Source organism: Panthera leo, chromosome B1 (genome assembly GCF_018350215.1).
Source record: "Panthera leo isolate Ple1 chromosome B1, P.leo_Ple1_pat1.1, whole genome shotgun sequence".
In the NCBI taxonomy this organism is placed as follows: Eukaryota; Metazoa; Chordata; class Mammalia; order Carnivora; family Felidae; genus Panthera; species Panthera leo.
Genome location: NC_056682.1, coordinates 69,173,103 through 69,193,558, shown reverse-complemented (window position 1 = coordinate 69,193,558; position 20,456 = coordinate 69,173,103). Strand labels below are relative to the sequence as shown.

Here is a 20,456-nt window from a genome sequence, read left to right as displayed (position 1 = left end):
GTTTTGGGAAAACTAGATAGTGACATGTAGAATAATGAAACTGGACCACTTTCTTACACCATACACAAAAACAAATTCTAAATGGATAAAATACCTAAATGGGAGCCAGGAAACCATCAAAATCCTAGAGAACACAGGCAGCAACATCTTTGACCTTGGCTGTACCAACTTCTTACTAGACATATCTCCAGAGCCAAGGGAAATAAAAGCAAAAATAAACTATTGGGACTTCTTGGCACAGAAAAGGAAACAAACAGTCAACAAAACTAAAAGGCAGTCTACGGAGTGGGAGAAGTTATTTGCAAATGACATATCTGATAATGGGCTAGTATCCAAAATATATAAAGAACTTTTCAAATTCAACACCCAAATAATAATAATAATCCAGCCAATAAATGGACAGGAGACATGAATAGACATTTGTCAAAAGAAGATATCCAGATGGCTAATAAACACATGAAAAGATGTTCAACATCACTCATCATCGGGGAAATAGAAATGAAAACCATGATGAGATACCACCTCACACCTGTCAGAATGGCTAAAATTAACGACAGAGGATACAATAGATGTTGGTGAGGATGTGGAGAAAGAGGAACCAACCCTCTTACACCATTGGTGGGAATGCAAACTGGTGCAGCCACACTGGAAAACAGGATGGAGGCGCCTCAAAAAATTAAAAATAGAACTACCTGATAACCCAGCCATTGCATTACTAGTTACTTACCCAAAGGATACAAAAATACAGATTTGAAGGGTCACATGCACAGCAATGTTTATAGCGGGACTATCAACAATTGCCAAACTATGGAAAGAGCCCAATGTCCATCAATAATGAATGGATAAAGATGTGGTATATACATACAATGGAATATTACTCAGCCATCTAAAAGAATGAAATCTAGCCATTTGCAACTATGTGGATGGAACTAGACTGTATTATGCTAAGTGAAATAGTCAGAGAAAGACAAATACTATATGATTTCACTCATATGTGGAATTTAAGAAACAAAACAGATGAACATAGGGGAAAGGAAAAGAGAGGGAAACACTGTATAAAAGACTCTTAACAATAGAGAGCAAACTGAGGGTTGATTGAGGGAGATGGGTGGGGGATGGGCTAAATGGGTGATGGTATTAAGGAGGGCATTTGTTGTGATGAGCACTGGATGGTATATGTAAGTGATGAATCACTAAATTCTGCACCTGGAACCAATTTTACCTTATATGTTAACTAACTAGAATTTAAATAAAAACTTGAAAAGCAAAAAAGAAAAAGAAGAAAATTCAAATATTAAATTTTAACTATCACGTTTATCTTTACAACTAAGTTTCTAAATAAAAACTAGCCCAATCATACACGAATTTAATAGCAAACAAAATAACATATCTAGTTTCACTATTTTGTTATGGTTACCTTTTTTAATTAAAAAAAAAGTCTATTGTGGTAAATACATATGCTGTAAAATGTACCATCTTAAACCAATTACATTCAGAGCCATTAAGTACATTTATATTGTGCCACCCACACCACCACCCATCCAAAGAGCTCTTTACATCTTGCAAAACTGAAATTCTGTTTCATTATTTTTTTTTATATTTATGTTCACAGGTGCCTGCAAAACAATAATATTAGATCCATATCCATCTATGCTTTCAGAGGACTATACAGTCTTACTAAACTGTAAGTACCAGTGCCAATTAGTTTGCCCATTCCACTGTGGTCTGTCAGGCTGAACCACCGCCCTCCATGGTAGCCCTCCTGCCCACAACAGTTGAAGGGGCACGCAGGGCACTATGGTCGAGGGCATGGAATTCTGACTTGAACAGGCTTCCACTTAAGTCCTGATTCACCACTCCCTTGGTCTATAAACTTGAGCAATTTATTTTCCTTTCTAGGCATTGATTCCCTCTAGTGTAAGATGCAAATTATAACAGTACCTTCCTCAGGATTGTTGTAAGAAACAAACGAGGAAATCCCTGGGAAGAATTAGGCGCACTACATCTGACGCATAAATAGAACTCAATACATACTGGCCATGGTGACAGGAATGATGGCCGTTAGAACTTATTCAAAATAAGAAACGCTGATGATAATTAGAATCTTCGAAGGAAAAAACCCAGACTTTTCCAGTAATTCTTTTTCCACTACTCCTGCTTTTATGAATACATACAGCGCTGTAAGGTTAAAAGAGTAAAGCTTTTTTATTGTGATTAAATACATATAACATAAAATTTATCATTTTAACCATTTTTAAATGTGAAGTTCTGTGGCATTGAGTATATTCACATTGTTGTGCAAACATCACCACCATCCATCTCCAGAACATTTCATCTTCCCAAGCTGAAACTCTGTACCCACCAAACAGTAACTCCTCCTCCTCTGACCCTTGGCAATCACCATTCTACTTTCTGTATCTCTGAATATGACTACCCTAAGTGGAACCATACAATACTTGTCCTTTTGTGTCAGGCTTATTTCATTTAGCATGATGTCTTCAAGGTTCATCCATTTGTTTTTCCATGCACACCCATCAGTGAACATTTTTGGTTGTTTTTATCTGTTGGCTATTATGAATAATGCTGCCGTGAACATTGGTATATAAATATCTGTTTGAGTCTTTGCCTTCAATTCTTTGGGGTATATACCCAGAAGGGGAATTGGTGAGTCACATGGTAATTCCAGGTTTAACTTTTGGAGGAACCACCATACCGTTTTCCACAGCATCTGCACCAACAACATACAAGGGGACTAATCCCTTCACGTCTTCACCAGCACTTCTTGTTTTCTGAGGTTTTGTTGTTTAAGAATTTGTTTGTCTTTTTAAAACAGCCATCCTAACGGATATGAAGTCGTATTTCATTGTAGTTAAAAGCAAAGCTTTTTAAAATTGGTCTTCTTGGGGCGCCTGGATGGCTCAGTCGTTTGTTTGAGTGTCCAACTCTTGATTTCAGCTCAGGTCATGATCCCAGAGTCATGGGCTCAAGCCCCACATCAGGCTTCACACTCAGACTGGAGTCTGCTTGGGATTCTCTCTCTCTCTCTGCCCCTCTCCCCTGCTCATGCACTCTCTCTCTCCCGCTCTCTAAAAAAATTTAAAAAATTAAGTAAATATATAAGTAAATAAAATAGTCTACTAAATGTTCCATTTCAGCAGCTGAACCTAACCTCCTATAGGAAATAATTGTATGGAAATATAACCAAAAGGCACATAAATCAACATCTCCCTATATTTCTATTTCTGTCCCCTTGTTTTCTATCCTACACCACTTTTTTTAATCCTAATCCAAGAAATTCATTCCAGTCAGATTCCTAGTTTGTGGTATCAGGGTTTAGGATTGAGAGACAGCTGTCTAATAATTTTACTAGCAAAATGGAAGAAGGGCCCTGGAGACTCAGAGTCTTAACAGTAACCACTTTTACCAAGTCCTCTTCCCTTCTATCCCATCCCTGCTCTTTTGTGTCTTAGCAAATCACCCAAAGTCAATATCGGATTCATTCCCATCAGGCTCCTATCTTTCTCTCCAACCCCGCATAAATCTGTTCAAAACTTATAAGCAGTGTCTGCTTGGTTTAATGTTCAATGGGTGTGAAAGATGCTACAGTCTTGGTCTAGTATCCAACGGATGTGAAGGATAGTACCACAAATTTTAAAGAGTTCCCCATCTCTTTCCATGGTTATTCATAGCACTGGACTATGTTTAGATGTTAAAGATGTCACATACTTCTGGGTTTTCATAGATAATCATTAGATTCCTCCTTTCCATTCACCTGTAAATATTCATTAGTCCTTACAATGTGCAAATTTTTCAGCAAGACACCACGGGGAGGTGGCACCGAAAGATAAGTCAGACATGCTGCCTTCCAACAGTTTACACTTTAATATTTCAGGTAAAGGGCTTTGATACCACTGGGGCAAGGCATGCCTCTTGCTCTCCAGAGGCTTATGATCTAGGGTGGGAAACTATGCCAATATACACACAACAATTAGAGAACAATTAGAGAACGATGAAATCCGAAACCCGTGTTGTTCAGACCAAAATTCCTGTTAAGTTTCACTGAAACAAGTGACCATTTGGGGTCTGGAGCAATGAAGGATGGCTGGGGAAAATGAAGAGGACTGGGAAAAACAGATGAGTATAGAGTACAGGGGTGGATCAAATGCTTTTACCTGGGGGATTGCTATTGGCTTTTAAAGGAGCCCCCTGAGGCGCTCATGGGGAAGTATTGTAGCTATTCTTTACCCTTCCTGTGCCCAGATGGGGTTCTAGACCTACAAGGCAAGGAGAGAAGTGGCTCTAATATGGGGCATCATCTCCTGTTACCCCTAAGCAAAAGTCAAATACGGTGGGAACGGGGAGTCTCTCAGCGGGAGAAATTTTATAAGCTGTCAAATTATAAGAGTAGAGAAAAGTGCAACATCAGTGTGGTCCATATATCTGTGGAAGTGAAATTTGAAGTAAAACTTGCATATGAATCATAGGCAGAGGGGAAAAAGAAGACGGATATAAGAATGGGAGGCATGAATAGAGGCGTCATAAATAATATGTACTGAATGCTTATGACATGTTACAACCCAATAAAGTAGGTACTAAGATTACCTCCATTTTAGAGTTGGGGAAACTGAGGCTTTCAGGATTTAACTGCTTAAGGTCACACTATTAATAAGTAGCAAAGCTAGGAATTGAACTATCTGACATCAGAGTCAGAGCAGCAAACTGCTGTATGGACATGGAGGTAGAAATAAACATGGCAAGGGGTACCTGGGTGGCTGAATCAGTCAAGCCTCCGACTTTAGCTCAGGTCATGATTTCCTGGTTCAGGATTTCAAGCCCTGCATCAGGCTCTGTGCTACCAGCTCAGAGCCTGGCACCTGCTTCGGATTCTGTGTCTCCCTCTCTGGCCCTCCCCCACTAGTTCTCTCTCTCTCTCTCTCTCTCTCTCTCTCTCTCTCTCTCTCTCACTTTTCTCTTTTTCTCTCAAAAATAAACAAAAACATTAAAAAGAAAGAAAGAAACATGAACAGAACAGAGTTGACTCAATCTGCAGAAGAGTAAGAACTGAAAAGGTGGATGTCAAACTCCTTAACAAGCATACAATGTTGCCATGTCCTTTTTTCCAGAACAGTCCCTGCCTGCCTCCCAGGTTCATCCCCTGTCCCTCTCCACAATGCCTTCATGGTGAGGCCTCACTGAAATACCTGGTGATCCCTTACCTTGTTGTTCTCTCTCATCTCTCTTGCCTCTGCATAAGCCATCTCCTCTGCCTACGTTAACTCCTATCCATTCTTTGCTTTGTGAATGATATCTTCATCTGAATCTCTATCCATCCAGTTGTGCATTCTCTAGTAAAGCCTTCTGTCTCCTGACTCTCCCAAGCATTGCAGTCCCTGCCCCCAACAAAGGCAGATGCCTTCTCCTCTGCAATTCAGAGCAACCCTACATTATATGCTTCTGTTTTCCCCATGTTGCAGTAATAACCTGTTCATACTCTGTCTTCCCTCTAGACTCAAAGCCCCTCAAAGAAAGAGATGATATGCCTAGCACACTGCCGTAGAGTATAGGTACCCAAAAAAGTTTTTGAATAAAGGCATAAATGAATGGAATGACTGATTGATTGATTGATTGATTGTGGGGGAATTAAAACCTAGACATGGAAAGGTAAGTGATAAAGACTTTTAGAGACCCAAAAGAAGGGAAAATATCTGATAAGAATAGTATGCAAGAAAATCTAAGATGGATGATTATTGTTTTTCCTTTCCTTATTGTTAGATATCAAGAAGGTAACACCTTTGGGGTGCCAGGCTGCCTCAGTCAGTAGAGCATACAACCCTCTGTCTCAAGGTTGTGAGTGTGAACCCCACATTGGGTGTAGAGATTACTTAAAAATGAAATCTTAAAAAAAGAAAAAGAAGGAGATAACACATTGACTGTAATCATTTCTCTTTTTTCAGGTATCTCAGTCATAACAGAATAACTTTCTTGAAGCCGGGTGTTTTTGAAGATCTCCACAGACTAGAATGGCTGTATGTTTAATTTATGTGTCATTTTATAGTATTAGTTTTTATATTCTAAATATATAAATGAATCCATTTTTTCTTCTGGCTGGCAGGATAATTGAAGATAATCACCTCAGTCGAATTTCCCCACTAACATTTTATGGACTAAATTCTCTTATTCTCTTGTAAGTACTAAAAATTAAGACAACTATTTCAATGGAAAGAAAAGACATGAATAAAAGTTACTGCCTTAAGTTTAACAGCATTAAATTTGGAATTGTTCAAGCCCCAGAAAGGCCTTTCTGACTAAAAATCATCTCTTAATCATATCCTATGAGGCTATATTGTAGTTTTAACAATTATATAAGACCTTCTGTCCTCTAGAACATGAGCCCCTCAAAACTGAATACAGCCTCACTGCTGTATTTTATTGAAATATTCTCAAGCATACCACTACTGCCCTGTATTCATCTTAGTAAAAATAATAATAATAATAATAATAATAATAATAATAATAATAATAACAATAATAATAATATTCATTTAAAATCACCTCCTTCTCACTACCCACTTTTGAAGGGTACAGGCTTTTTTTCAGTTACTAACATTGCTGCTTCCTCCATAAGACAACTATCATTTGTTGAATTTTATTACTAACAAGCACTCAAACATAACAAAACTTACAGAAAAAAAAAGAGAAGATAACTAGCTTAATAGATTTTCATGGTTTCATAAAGAATAATGATAATACCATATTTGACTTAAGATGAAAAAAGAACCAGAAAAAGGTGACTTCTTCTCTTTCTTTTCTTTTTCAGAGCACTGATGAATAATGTCCTCACCCATTTGCCGGATAAACCTCTTTGCCAGCACATGCCAAGACTGCACTGGCTGTAAGTTGCTGTACCTTTCCTTAAAGGAGTCAGCTAACTTTTCTGGTTTTGCCTAGTTCCCTTTGGATATTAGGCTTTTAAAAATGATAGGTTGTTAATGTCATATCATATTTCCTCAGATTACTTTAGCACGTTTTTGTTACTGAGCAGCCCCATTGTCTAAACTAACTCCTCTAGATTCTCGCCAACATAAAACATCTTTAAAAACAAAAAAAATTGAGAGGCAGGAAGAAAAAAGACAGAAAGGATGTCACAGTAGCTATAGAACATCTCCTCCTCCTTCCCTCTGTCGATCTATTTTCACCTTTTAATTTGATACAGAAAGACTAAATCACTTTAGCCTCATTCCTAAATTTGCATAATGAGAACATGATATTTAGAATTTATATTTAACTCTAATCACAACAGAATATGTTCCATAAAGTTTTTTACACAGTAGCTTTGCATATGATAATAAGAATCACTCTACCTATTAAGAACCAGTAAATTTGCCTATTTAAAACACAGTAAAAATGAAGAAATAAGTGACCAAAATAACTGTTTAAAAGTTCAATCAATAAACCGCATATACAGTATTATATGAAAACCTCCTCTGTGTCTCATTTTGTGTGAAATTCTCAGAAGGTTTGTTTGCTGTTTAATTTTTAAGCTCACAGCAGATTAGAAGTGCCAGATTAAAAGTAGAGGGGAAAGATGAAGTTCAAAACATCAGTGAGAAGCGACAACTATCAACCTGATAATAAAGCAGGAATGGGAGTGCTATAAAGAACAGATAATAATTCAAAACACACTAGTTTGGAACCATTTAGGGGAAGACAAACATCCCCGGAGTCATTACTAAGTCCGGAGGGCGTCTTGGTATGACAGCACAGTACCCGCATTGATGACAGCTAAAGTATTCAAGAAAAGGGCAAATTAAGTTCAATCTCCTTGTTGTAATTAAATTTTGTTTCAAATGAACACATTAACAGTTATTATGTGCTCAGTAATCCAAACTTAATAATAAAGCAAAATTGGTTAATATTTACATACATAAATTAGCAATTAAAAATTCATGCACTGACACCAGCAGCAAATGTAGGAGACATTATGCAATACACTAATAAACATTTCCTTTGCCTTTAAAAAGGCAGCCAAATATACATCTCAGATAAAAATTTAAATGATTAAGTTATACTACTAAAGAGGTGGGCTTTTTACAATTTCATCACTAAAGTTACCATCTTTAAATTTTAGCTATCTAAAATAACTCATTTCATATGCATTCCTGATAACATTATCCCAATTTTAATGCCAGTAATAATAATTTTTGCTTTATAAGTATTCATTTCTTTTAAAACTAATCACAGTGCCATAGCCAGTAAAGACATTAAATCAGTAATCAAAAATCTCCCTCCCAAACAAGTCCAGGGATGAATGGCTTTCCAGGGGAATTCTACCAAACATTTAAAGAAGAGTTAACACCTATTCTTTTGAATAGAAATGGAAGGAAATAGAAAAAAATAGAAATGGAAGGAAAACTTCCAAACTCATTCTATGAGGCCAGCATTACCTTGGTTCCAAAACCAAAGACCTCACTAAAAAGAACTACAGACCAATTTCCCTGATGAACATGGATGCAAAGATTTTCAACAAGATACTAGCAAACCAGGTCCAACAATACATTAGAAGAATTATTCACCACGATCAAGTGAGATTTATTAATGGGATGCAGGTCTATTTTAATATCCACAAATCAATCAGTGTGATACATCACATTAAAAAAGAAAGGATAAGAACCACATGATCCTCTCAATACATGCTGAAAAAGAATTTGACGAAATACAGCATCCTTTCTTGATAACAACCCTCAAGAGAGTAAGGATAGAAGGACCATACCTCAACATCATAAAGGCCATACACAAAAGACCCACACCTAATATCATCCTCAATGGGGAAAAACTAAGAGCTTTCCTCCTAAGGTCAGGAACACAACAAGGATGTCCACTCTCACCACTGTTATTCAACACAGTGTTGGAAGTCCTAGCCTCAGGAATCAGACAACACAAAGAAATAAAAGGCATCCAGATTGGAAAGGAGGAAGTCAAACTTTCACTCTTTGCAGATGACATGATACTCTATGTGGAAAACCCAAATGACTCCACCAAAAAAAGCTGCTAGAACTGATCCAAGAATTCAGCAAAGTCACAGGATATAAAATCAATGTACAGAAACCAGTTGCATTTCTATACAGCAATAATGAAGCAGCAGAAAGAGAAATCAAGGAATTGATCCCATTTACAATGTGCCAAAAACCATAAAATACATAGGAAGAAATCTAACCAAAGAGGTGAAAAATCTATACACTGAAAACTATAGAAAGCCTATGAAAGAAATTGAAGAAGACACACAAAAAATGGAAAAACATCCCATGTTCATGGATTGGAAGAACAAATATTGTTAAAATGACTATACTTCTCAAAGCAATCTACACACTCAATGCAATCCTTATCAAAATACCACCAGCATTTTTCACAGAGCTAGAACAAAAAATCCTAAAATTTGTATGGAAACAGAAAAGACCCCGAATAGCCAAAGAAATCCTGAAAAAGAAAAGCACAACTGGAGGTGTCACAATCCTGGACTTCAATTTGTATTACAAAACTGTAATCATTAAGACAGTGTAGTACTGGCGCAAAAACAGACATGAAGATCAATGGAGCAGAAGAGAGAACCCAGAAATGGACCCACAAATGTTTGGGTAGCTAATCTTTTTTTTTTAATGTTTTTATTTATTTTGAGACAGAGAGAGACAGAGCATGAGCAGGGGAAGGGCAGAGAGAGAGGGAGACACAGAATATGAAGCAGGCTCCAGGCTCCGTCAGAGCTGTCAGCACAGAGCCCGACACAGAGCTCAAACTCACAGACTGTGAGATCATGACCTGAGCCAAAGTCAGACGCTTAACCAACTGAGCCACTCAGATGCCCCATATGGGTAGCTAATCTTTAACAAAGCAGGAAAGAATATCCAATGGAGTAAAGACAGTCTCTTCAGCAAATGGTGTTGGGAAAACTGGACAGTGGCATGTAGAAGAATGAATGTGGACCACTTTCTTACACCATGTACAACAATAAACTCCAAATGGATGAAAGACCTAAATGTAAGAAAGGAAGCCATCAAAATCCTAGAGGAGAAAACAGGCAACTACCTCTTTGACCTCAGCCGCAGCAACTTCTTACTTGACATGTTTCCAGAAGCAAGGGAAACAAAAGCAAAAATGAACTGTTGGGACATCATCAGGATTAAAATCTTCTGTACAGTGAAGGAAAAATCAGCAAATCAAAAGGCAATTGACAGAATGGGAGAAGATATTTGCAAGTGACATATCAGATAAAGGGTTAGTATCCAAAATCTATAAAGAACTTATCAAACTCAACTCCCAAAAAACAAATAATCCAGTGAAGAAGTGGGCAAAAGACATGAATAGACACTTCTCCAAAGAATACATCCAGATGGCCAAGCAACACATGAAAAAATGCTCAACATCACTCATCATCAGGGAAATACAAATCAAAACCACAATGAGATACCACCTCACACCAATCAGAATGGCTAAAATTAACAACTCAGGCAATAACAGATGTTGGCAAGGATGTGGAAGAAAAGGAACTCTTTTGCACTGCTGGTGGGAATACGAACTAGTGAAGCCCCTCTGGAAAACAGTATGGAGGTTCCTCAAAAAATTAAAAATAGAAGTACCCTACGACCCAGGAATTGCACTACTAGGCATTTATCCAAGGGATACAGGTGTGCTGATTCGAAGGGGCACATGTGCCCCAATGTTTATAGCAGTGCTATGGACAATAGTCAAAGTATATATAGAAAGAGCCCAAATGTCCATTGACTGATGAATGGATAAAGAAGTGGTATATATAAATATAATGGAATATTACTTGGCAATCAAAAAGAATGAAATCTTGACATTTGCAACAACATGGATGGAACTAAAGTGTATTATGCTAAGCGAAATAAGTCAGTCAGAGAAAGACAAATATCATTATGATTTCACTCATATGTGGAATTTAAGATACAAAATAGATGAACATAAGGGAAGGGAAGCAAAAATAAGATAAAAACAGAGAGGGAGACAAACCACAAGAGAATCTTAAAATACAGAGAACAAACTGAGGGTTGCTGGTGGGGTGTTGGATAGGGGGAAGGGCTAAAGGGATGAGAGGCATTAAGGAGGAGGACACTTTCTGAGATGAGCACTGGGTGTTACATGTAAGTGATGAATTACTAAATTCTATTCCCAAAATTATTATTACACTATATGTTAACTAACTTGGATTTAAATAAATAAATAAATAAATAAAGTGCCTCTACCTTGCACATGAACTTTAATTTAGCAAAGCATAAACTAAAATATCTGATAGATGTGTTGGTAAAAAAATATGTCTATTCTTTAACTGATTTAGTGGAAAAATACACATAAAATAAAAGACATATGACAGCCCAGGATAATTTGCTTGCAAGATACATGACAGGCAATAGATTAAGGCCTTTATTATAGTTCTTTCAAAGCAAAAAATAAAAACTGTAAACACCACAACAGAAGTTGGGAAATTCAACAAGTTAGAAATATAAGTAATAAATAAGCACATGAGGCAATAGCCAAAGGTAAACTAGAGATCAAGAGGGTAAATTAAACTTACTCCTATATGAGACAACGCAAGTTTATTTGTAGGCAGGAGAAGTGGGTATAAAGAATTTGAAAATACAGACAATGATAGGGATACACTATGGAGCAAGGTGCTGGAGATGTGGAAACAGACAGAAAAAATCAAATGTGATACATATATCACATTTAAAATGAATGAACCAGCCCTACTTCAATCAACATGGCTCAGTTTCAAGAACATAATATGAATTATAAAGAAAAAGTCATCGAAGAGACATGTATTACAATTCTATTCCAACAATATTATGCTTAGGATATAGAACTGCAAAACAACATTGCTCCCTTTCTACTGATGAGAAGGAACTTTATCATCTACAAAATAATACTGAAAAAAAATGGACTTTAGAACAGGGACTATAACAAAGGATAAAGAGGTATATCACATAATGATAAAAGGGTCAATTCAGCAAGAAGACATACTAATAATCTTAAATGAGTAAACAGTTTCAAAATGATTAAGATGATAACCACAGAAGTATAAAGAAAACTAACTAGGAGTCATAAGACACCAGTTAAAACCAACAAATCCACTAAAATGCAGATATTTGATATTCCTAAGGTGAAAGATTCCTAAGGTGAACATTAATAAAAAGCATATAACTGATCAAAATCATATGGTGGGAGAGAAGTAAAAGAGCAGAAAGGAAAATAATATATACTCATTTTATCATTTCTTATTATAGGAAATTAATAAATATTGTTATTCTCTAAGAAAGTGCCTGGGTGACTCAGTCCATTAAGCACCTGACTCGGACTCAGGTCATAATCTCATGATTCGTGAGTTCGAGCCCAACATCAGACTCTCTATTGTCAGTGCAGAGCCTGCTTCAGATCCTCTGTTTCCCTCTCTCTCTGCCCCTACCCTACTCAGGTTCACTCCCTCTCTCTCTCTCAAATATAAATAAACACTTAAAAAAAAAAAGAAGAAAGAAAGATTGTATTGGGTAAAATTATCATTATAAATATAACCAATAGAATATACAAATCTTTCTAAATATTAAGAGTTTTTATTTGTTAAAAAAATTTTTAATTAGTTTTCTTTATTTTTGAGAGGCAGAGAGAGACAGAGCGCGTGTGGGGGAGGGGCAGAGAGAGAGGGAAACACAGAATCCGAAGCAGGCTCCGGGCTCTGAGCTATCCGGACAGAGCCCGACTCAGGGCCCGAACCCATGAACCGCAAGATCACGACCTGAGCCAAAGTCGGACGCTCCACTGACTGAACCACCCAGGCACCCCAAGAGTTTTTATATTTGTTGAAAGCTTTTTAACCTATAAAACCATATAGTAATATTTTTAAATTTTTTTAGTGTTTATTTTTGAGAGAGTGAGCGCACGTGCATGTGCATGTGCAAGCAAGGGAGGGGCAGAGAGGAAGGGAGAGAGAAATACCAAGCAGCCTTGGCACTCTCAGTACAGAGCCCACCACGGTGCTGGATGAATGAGATCGTGAGATCATGAGATCACGAACTCATGAGGTCATGACCTGAGCCACAATCAAGAGTCAGATGCTTAACCGACTGAGCCACCCAGGCACACCACCACACAGTAAGATTTTTAAATAGAAGACTTAAGTCAGATATATTAGTCATATCAATAAACTTAAGTGGGCTTAACTTACCTATTGAAAAGAAAAAGAGATTTTCAAATTGGCTCACAAAACAAAACCTAATTCAGCGCTGTTTACAAAAAAAAAACAAACAAAAAACTATATCTAAGTGATTAAGAAAGATCAAAAATAAAAGGCTGGCCTAAAGTATTCCATGTAGATGCAAATCAAAATTTAAAAAGCAGGGATCATATTTTTTATCTAAATAAATAAAATTCTGGCCAATTTGCATTAAGCAACACTAAGTTCATTTAAATGCTACAATGTACAATTTCTTTTTTTTTATTATCTTTTTCATGTTTATTTATATTTGAGAGAGAGAGATAGTGCACAAGCAGGGGGGGGGCAAGAGAGAGAGATGGAGACAGAATATGAAGCAGGCTCCGGGCTCTGAGCTGTCAGCACAGAGCCCAAAGAGGAGCTCAAACCCACAAGCCGTGAGTTCATGACCTCAGCCAAAGCTGGACACTTAACCGACTGAGCCACCCAGGCGCCCCAACAGGGTGCAATTTCTAATAAAAGGCATTACATTATAAGTATATGTCCACCAAATAATTCATATAGTAACCAAAGGGAATAACAGGCATACACAAGGAATAAGACATAATAATCCACCTCTTTTCATCCGTGAAATATCAAGTATAACCAAAAGGGATATATGAAGAACTAAATAACATAATGAACTAACTCTAATTGATGTATATCAAAGTGCAATGTACTTCTCAATAACAGAACTGATCTATTTGGGACATCAGTGTGCTCAGCTAAAATACTACATTCCCAGACTTCCCTGCATCTTGATGTAACCACATGACTAAGCTCTAATTAATGATGTGGAAGAAGTATCATGTGGACTTCTGGGGAATCTCCCTAAAAAGAAAAAGGCAGCCCCTTCCTCTCTTTCGCTATCCAGAAAACGTAGATATGATGGCTCAAGCTTAGCATCACCCTGGACCATGAAGACAAGGGCATGTAAACAGTGAATATGAAAGATGTTTCTAACAACTTTGTAAAACTACCATACTAGCCCTGGACTGCTTAACAGTAGTTGTGTATTTATGCTGTTATAGTTGGGTGTCTGTTATATGTGCCTGCACCTAATTCTGATAGAAATAAACCTGAAAGCAAAGAATGTCCAAAGAACATTCACCAAAATTGACCATATATTTTAGGACATACACATACATAAGCCAAACTCAAGAAAACAGATGGAGGGATTAGCCTAAAGCAGGAGAAGGGTCATCTCTTCCTCTTGAGACTAGAAGGAGACCAGGTGCATATACAGGTAAGTTTGTAGATGTTGGGCAGAAGGTCAAGGGCTTCTCCCCGCTTCATCACCTCAGTTTTCTCCATGAAACAGGAGCCAGAAAGGTTTTGGAAGGTAGGGGAGGAAGCAGAGGTTTACGAGATTTGCGTGTTTAGAATGCCACTACATTCTAGGGGATAAGAGAGGAAGTTGAGAAGAAACAGCCAAGATTGTTGATGCTTTGGGGTTTTGTTTTTGTTGTTCTTCAGATCAAAGAACCATATTTTCACTTTCAACCAATGACCAGATTAGCCAAACTTAATGACAATGTATAAAGGGAAAAAATTAAATGGGTAGAATCAGAGGCTCATTAAGTTGGAAAAGTAATCTAGACATAAAGTAATGAAAACACTCCTTGTCAGCTCCCTTAGAGCTTGGAGCTAAGGAACAAGAAGCAGATTTGTATGCCTCAAACCAGATCCCTGTGTATCAAGGATAAAAACCTCTAATTGTGGGAAGAAAGCCAAAACAAATTCCCAAATAAATGTTAAAATAAACTCAAAATTAAACTAACAATTTAGTCAAAAGTCCCTAATTTATGGCTCGATGTGTACCTCTTACTGATTTATACCAATGATGAATTAATACTAACTTAAATGCTTTTGTTCGCTTAATAGGAAAAAGAAAGTTACAATAGTAGCTAACAAGAAAAGTGTTATCAACTCACCTTAAGAATACTGTGTGAGACTTAAGAGAGCATCACCATCTGGTGGCAGACTTGTGGTAATGACAGTAAAAGAGGAAAGAAATGGACAGTCTCTGTTACTGACAATATATATTGTGAGCGACCAAAAGCTTAGACCAAAGCTGATGACCAAAAAAAGCAGTACCATAAGCACTTAATTTCCAATTTAATAGATTAGTAGAATTTTTCTTTAGAAGGATGACCTAGAATCAAGATTTAAGACTTAATGTAATATTCTGTATAGTACAGAAATCCTATCTACAAAATTCTTGAATTACAGTATATTTCCTCTGCTAAATATCTGTAGTGATAAAAAGCTTATTCTCTAGACACTATAGATTGTGAGGTTGAACTTTAAATATTTTGTGTCATTCAACCAGAAAATCTAATTTTGCAATCTGATGCAACATAGGAGAACCCTATAATATCTTCTACAGCCTGACTTCAAATATATCTCTCTTATTTCGCCCTTTTCCATTACAAATACACCCTTTTCCTCAACTGACTTGGTTTCTAAACCCCTTACATCTTGGTCTTCCAGATTGTTCAAATATTCCTTGATTTGTTAACATTTATTTTTATTGCAATGCCCAAAATAGAACCAATTTTCCCACATGTGACCTAGCCAGCAGAATATAGGTACTTCTTTTAATGCTACCCATGTTTCCCCTGCAGATTTTAGTAGCTGTGTCACACTTCAGCTCATATACTTTCGTCACAATTATTCTTGAATAGCTCTATATTATATGGTGAAGAGTAAACTAAGTGTTGGGGTAGACAGAGTAGATTTAAGGACAAGTATTTATTCCTGAAAGTATATCCCTAACCTCAGCTAACTCTTTCCTACAAACTTCCACGATAAACCTAACAATAAGATAAAAGACGGGCAATAAAAGGATGCTTTCATGATTACCATGAAGAAGAGACACTAAACATAAGTTTTTTGACAAGTTTCACTGCTCAGACCAGACTTCTGATGGTGACATAGCATCACACAGCAAGGGAGTGTAAGTAGGGTCTACACTGATCTCCCTGAATTAGAAATTGTAAAGCCAAGGATAGCATTGGCTTGTGTGGCAATACAATAAAGCAAACAGTGGTGTTCTCAGTGGTAAAATGCTATTGAGATTTTTTCCAGGGGGTGTTTAGGCAAGGGAGTTAGAGGTGAAATATTTTTTTGGCAGCAGGATAATAAAATCTTCGACAGAGTGTAGCAAATAGGGTCACCCCACTTAGAGGAATGCTATTGGTAACCCTCTAGACAGATGTTTAATACAGATCACTATTAAATGTCTGTTAAGTGGATATTTATCATAACAAAGTTTTTTAATTTGACTTCTCATTCTCTTCACATTTCTCAGGATAACATATGTGCCTATATGAACATATGATACAGATATGACTCAAAACATTTTTACTATGAACACAGAAAAAGAAGCATTACATATATATATTATTTCAGCTATTATGTAAGTGGCTACATATGAGAATCTATATGAAACAAACAGTATGTGAAAAAAAGATATTTTATTAGAAATCAAATAATTCTTGATCAATTTATTTCTATGATTAAAATTTAGCTTTATTATTTTTGTTTTTATGTTTCAGGGACTTTGAAGGCAACCATATCCATAATTTAAGAAATTTGACTTTTATTTCCTGCAGTAATTTAACTGTTTTGTAAGTAGTGTTTTATCCTTTTGATGGCCTATCTCTTTACAAACAAAATGAATCATTTATGTGAACATAAGTTAGCATAAACATGCACAGTAATTATGGCAAATGTTCACTGATGACTTAAAATTTTCTGAAACTGAAGCATATTGGCAAAATTATTGGAGTTCAAACCAAGCTTAACAAAGATTCACAACATAACATGGATCATCGCAACGGTACTGTATTATTTGAGACCTGTTTTTCTCGAACTTAAGTGATACCCACTTTAATGGAAAGAAATGTTCACAGACCACCTAAAATCTCTCCTTGGATCTCAGTTTGAGAAACACCAAATTAGTCGTATTCTGTAAGAATGTTTGCCCTTTGCAAATTATTACTGTAAAGATTGTGGGGACAAATTGCATTACAACTAAATTTTTTTAAAACACTGCAGAATGTCTGCACCTCTAACGCTATAATTGTGGACACCAAGATAAACTCTAGAATGTTACTGGGTATAATTTCTCCATCTGCCTCTCTGGCCTATTTTTATTTATTTATTTATTTTAATGTTTATTTACTTTTGAGAGAGAGAAAGGGACAGAGTGCTCATGGCAGAGGGGCAGAGAGAGAGGGAGACACAGAATCTGAATCAGGTCCAGGCTCTGAGCTGTCAGCACAGAGCCAGACGCAAGGCTCGAACTCACAGAATGTGAGATAGTGACCTGAGCTGAATCAGACGCTTAATGAGCTAAGCCACCCAAGCGCCCCTATTGGCCTATTTTAAATTCACATGGCTTTTCCCATGAAAGTGAAGGATGCTGAGGTGTCTTGCAATATGAAAACACAACTGCCTCATTTACAGTTTCTCAGATCAGTGTTTTTCAAACTGTGGGTTCAAACTCACAAGTGGATGATGAAAGCAATATGGTACCTCCTGATTAGCTTTTTTTTTTTTTTTTTTTTTTTTTTTATTATTTTTGGGACAGAGAGAGACAGAGCATGAACGGGGGAGGGGCAGAGAGAGAGGGAGACACAGAATCGGAAACAGGCTCCAGGCTCCGAGCCATCAGCCCAGAGCCTGACGCGGGGCTCGAACTCACGGACCGCGAGATCGTGACCTGGCTGAAGTCGGACGCTTAACCGACTGCGCCACCCAGGCGCCCCAAATTTTTTTTTTTTTTCAACATTTTTTTATTTATTTTTGGGACAGAGAGAGACAGAGCATGAACGGGGGAGGGGCAGAGAGAGAGGGAGACACAGAATCGGAAACAGGCTCCAGGCTCCGAGCCATCAGCCCAGAGCCTGACGCGGGGCTCGAACTCACAGACCGCGAGATCGTGACCTGGCTGAAGTCGGACGCTTAACCGACTGCGCCACCCAGGCGCCCCTGATTAGCTTTTTTAATGAAAGTTGAATTGAATTGGGTAAAAATGTCGCAGCACAATTTGGATCATTAAATGTATTGTTTTATAAATCTTGGCTTGTGTGGGTGTTTGTCGTGTCCCAACGTAAAATGCATTTTTTTAAGTGTAGTTACCATGGGAAAAGTTTGAAAACCATTATACTAGAATCCATCTGGAAACCACACTAGAATCCATCTAGAAATCCATACTAGAAACCAAAAGACTAGGACTCCTGTGTACAGGCAATGCAATAGTTACCACTGATACAATAATTTTTTCTCCAGTATGCTCCCCCCATTCCAATGGGTTCAGGTCACTGAGATGTTTAACTCTTGTGCAATGAGCTCAGCAGTCTTCGGGTGCAGGATGCTTATATATCAGTCATGCAAAAAACAGTTCCTACTAACTGCCCAAAGGAAACCAAATTGCAACTAAAGGCCATAGACCAAATAGATATTTGAAAAACTTACAACTTCTTTGTTGTTCTACTTGTATTTGTTTTTAAAGAAGCCTCTTTGTGAAGATATCATTTGTGAATTTCCTCTTGGCAGGTGCTTGCTCTTTTCTGGTCTAGAGATCCTGGCAGGAGATGATAATGATTTGGAGAGCTGAGAGGAAATAAATACTTTAGGATGGGACAAGACCAACCTCCAGGGTCGTGCCTCACAATGTTTAAAGAATTGGAAACATTCAGAACACATAAGATCAGTGCAGAAATGAATCAAGGGGTGCCTGGGTGGCTCAGTCTGTTAAGCATCCAACTTCAGCTCAAGTCATGATCTCACAGTTTGAGGGTTTGAGCCCTGCATCGGGCTCTGTGCTGACAGCTCAGAGCCTGGAGCCTGCTTTGGATTCTCTCTCTCTCTCTCTCTCTCTCTCTCTCTCTCTCTCTCTCTCTATCTCTCTCTCTCCATCTCCCCTGCTTGCACTCTGTCTCTCTCTCTCTCAAAAATAAATAAACTTGAAAGAAAGAAAGAAAGAAAGAAAGAAAGAAAGAAAGAAAGAAAGAAGAAATAAAAGAAAGATAGAAATGAACTGGTCAAGAATTATATACAGTCTGATTCAACATCCCAAACTAGAGATCTTCTGAATTGGTCCAGCTTAGATTACACTTCCTTAGGTAACTCCGCTCTAAATCACATCAACTCCAATGTGTGTGAGTGCTTGTGTGCAGGGTATTCTGTTAGAGAGACATGCGATACAGGCTGGAGAAGAGGCAGTTCTATAACAGCTCCCTGTGCTCTCGGTTGCATGATATTCAGTCTGTTTTCTCAAGCGTTGAAGTTTTCACTAACTCCCTTGCAGAATTCTTCCCTACCTCACTTAAAAAATCAAATAATTTTTTTTCATCATTAAAAATTTTGAGAAATTTAAGACTAAAACAAGACTGGGTAATTTATCATACTACAAGATACTTGATGTGCAAATCACTATATATAATTATTTCCTTTTTTTAGGCTGTTAATCCTCTCTCCAAAAACTCATTTATCACTTACCTCAAAGAGCTACAACATATTTTTCTTTTTACTTTCAGGGTAATGAGGAAAAACAAAATTAATCATCTAAGTGAAAATACTTTTGCACCTCTACAAAAGCTAGATGAACTGTAAGTTTGATTATGCATATATTGATAAGACTTTTCTTTCTATTGTTTTAGTTCACACTTGTTACATATATATGCTTTTATACATTTGAGAAATATTTATCTCTTTTCCTAGCACTATCTGTATACACTTTGAACCATAAATGAACTCAGACAGCTTAGAAAAATACACTTTAAAATATATATAAAATAAGTATTGAGGAAAATGAGATTTTTTTTTTCTTTTATTTTTGAGAGAGACAGCATGAGCAAGGGAGGGGCAGAGACAGAGGAGGACATATGATCCAAAGCGGGGTCTATGCTGACATCAGCAAGCCAGATGCAGGGCTCGAACTCACAAACCACGAGATAACGACCTGAACTGGAGTCAGATGCTTCACTGACTCAGCCACCCAGGTGCCCCAAGGAAAAGGAGATAAAGGAAACATAGCTAAATAATAAAGTCAGGGTAAAATTAATAAATAAAATACATCCTCTGTCCCATTGCTAGAGAGGAACAGCACATTTGTTTTTAAGTTTCCTAAAGAGTTAGGATTCAGAGACCTTAAAACAAAAAGACAGGGGCGCCTGGGTGGCTCAGT

General features: G+C 37.3%; 2 protein-coding genes across 6 annotated transcripts in view; one reads left to right on the top strand and one right to left on the bottom strand.

Annotated features, from left to right (window-relative positions):
- The window catches only part of CB1H4orf46 (chromosome B1 C4orf46 homolog), an 87,360-nt gene that overhangs the window by 38,635 nt on the left and 28,269 nt on the right, over positions 1-20,456 (bottom strand). The gene's annotated exons all lie outside the window — the stretch shown is intronic.
- RXFP1 (relaxin family peptide receptor 1) overlaps positions 1-20,456 on the top strand; it is a 131,871-nt gene that overhangs the window by 95,716 nt on the left and 15,699 nt on the right. For 2 of the 3 annotated variants that reach the window (XM_042935175.1, XM_042935177.1), the window contains 6 exons: positions 1,613-1,684; positions 5,955-6,026; positions 6,113-6,184; positions 6,818-6,892; positions 16,819-16,890; positions 19,807-19,878. In XM_042935175.1, the coding sequence (XP_042791109.1) occupies positions 1,613-1,684; positions 5,955-6,026; positions 6,113-6,184; positions 6,818-6,892; positions 16,819-16,890; positions 19,807-19,878 (435 nt within the window). The remainder of the gene's footprint in view (positions 1-1,612; positions 1,685-5,954; positions 6,027-6,112; positions 6,185-6,817; positions 6,893-16,818; positions 16,891-19,806; positions 19,879-20,456) is intronic. The other variant, XM_042935178.1, reaches the window with a different exon arrangement.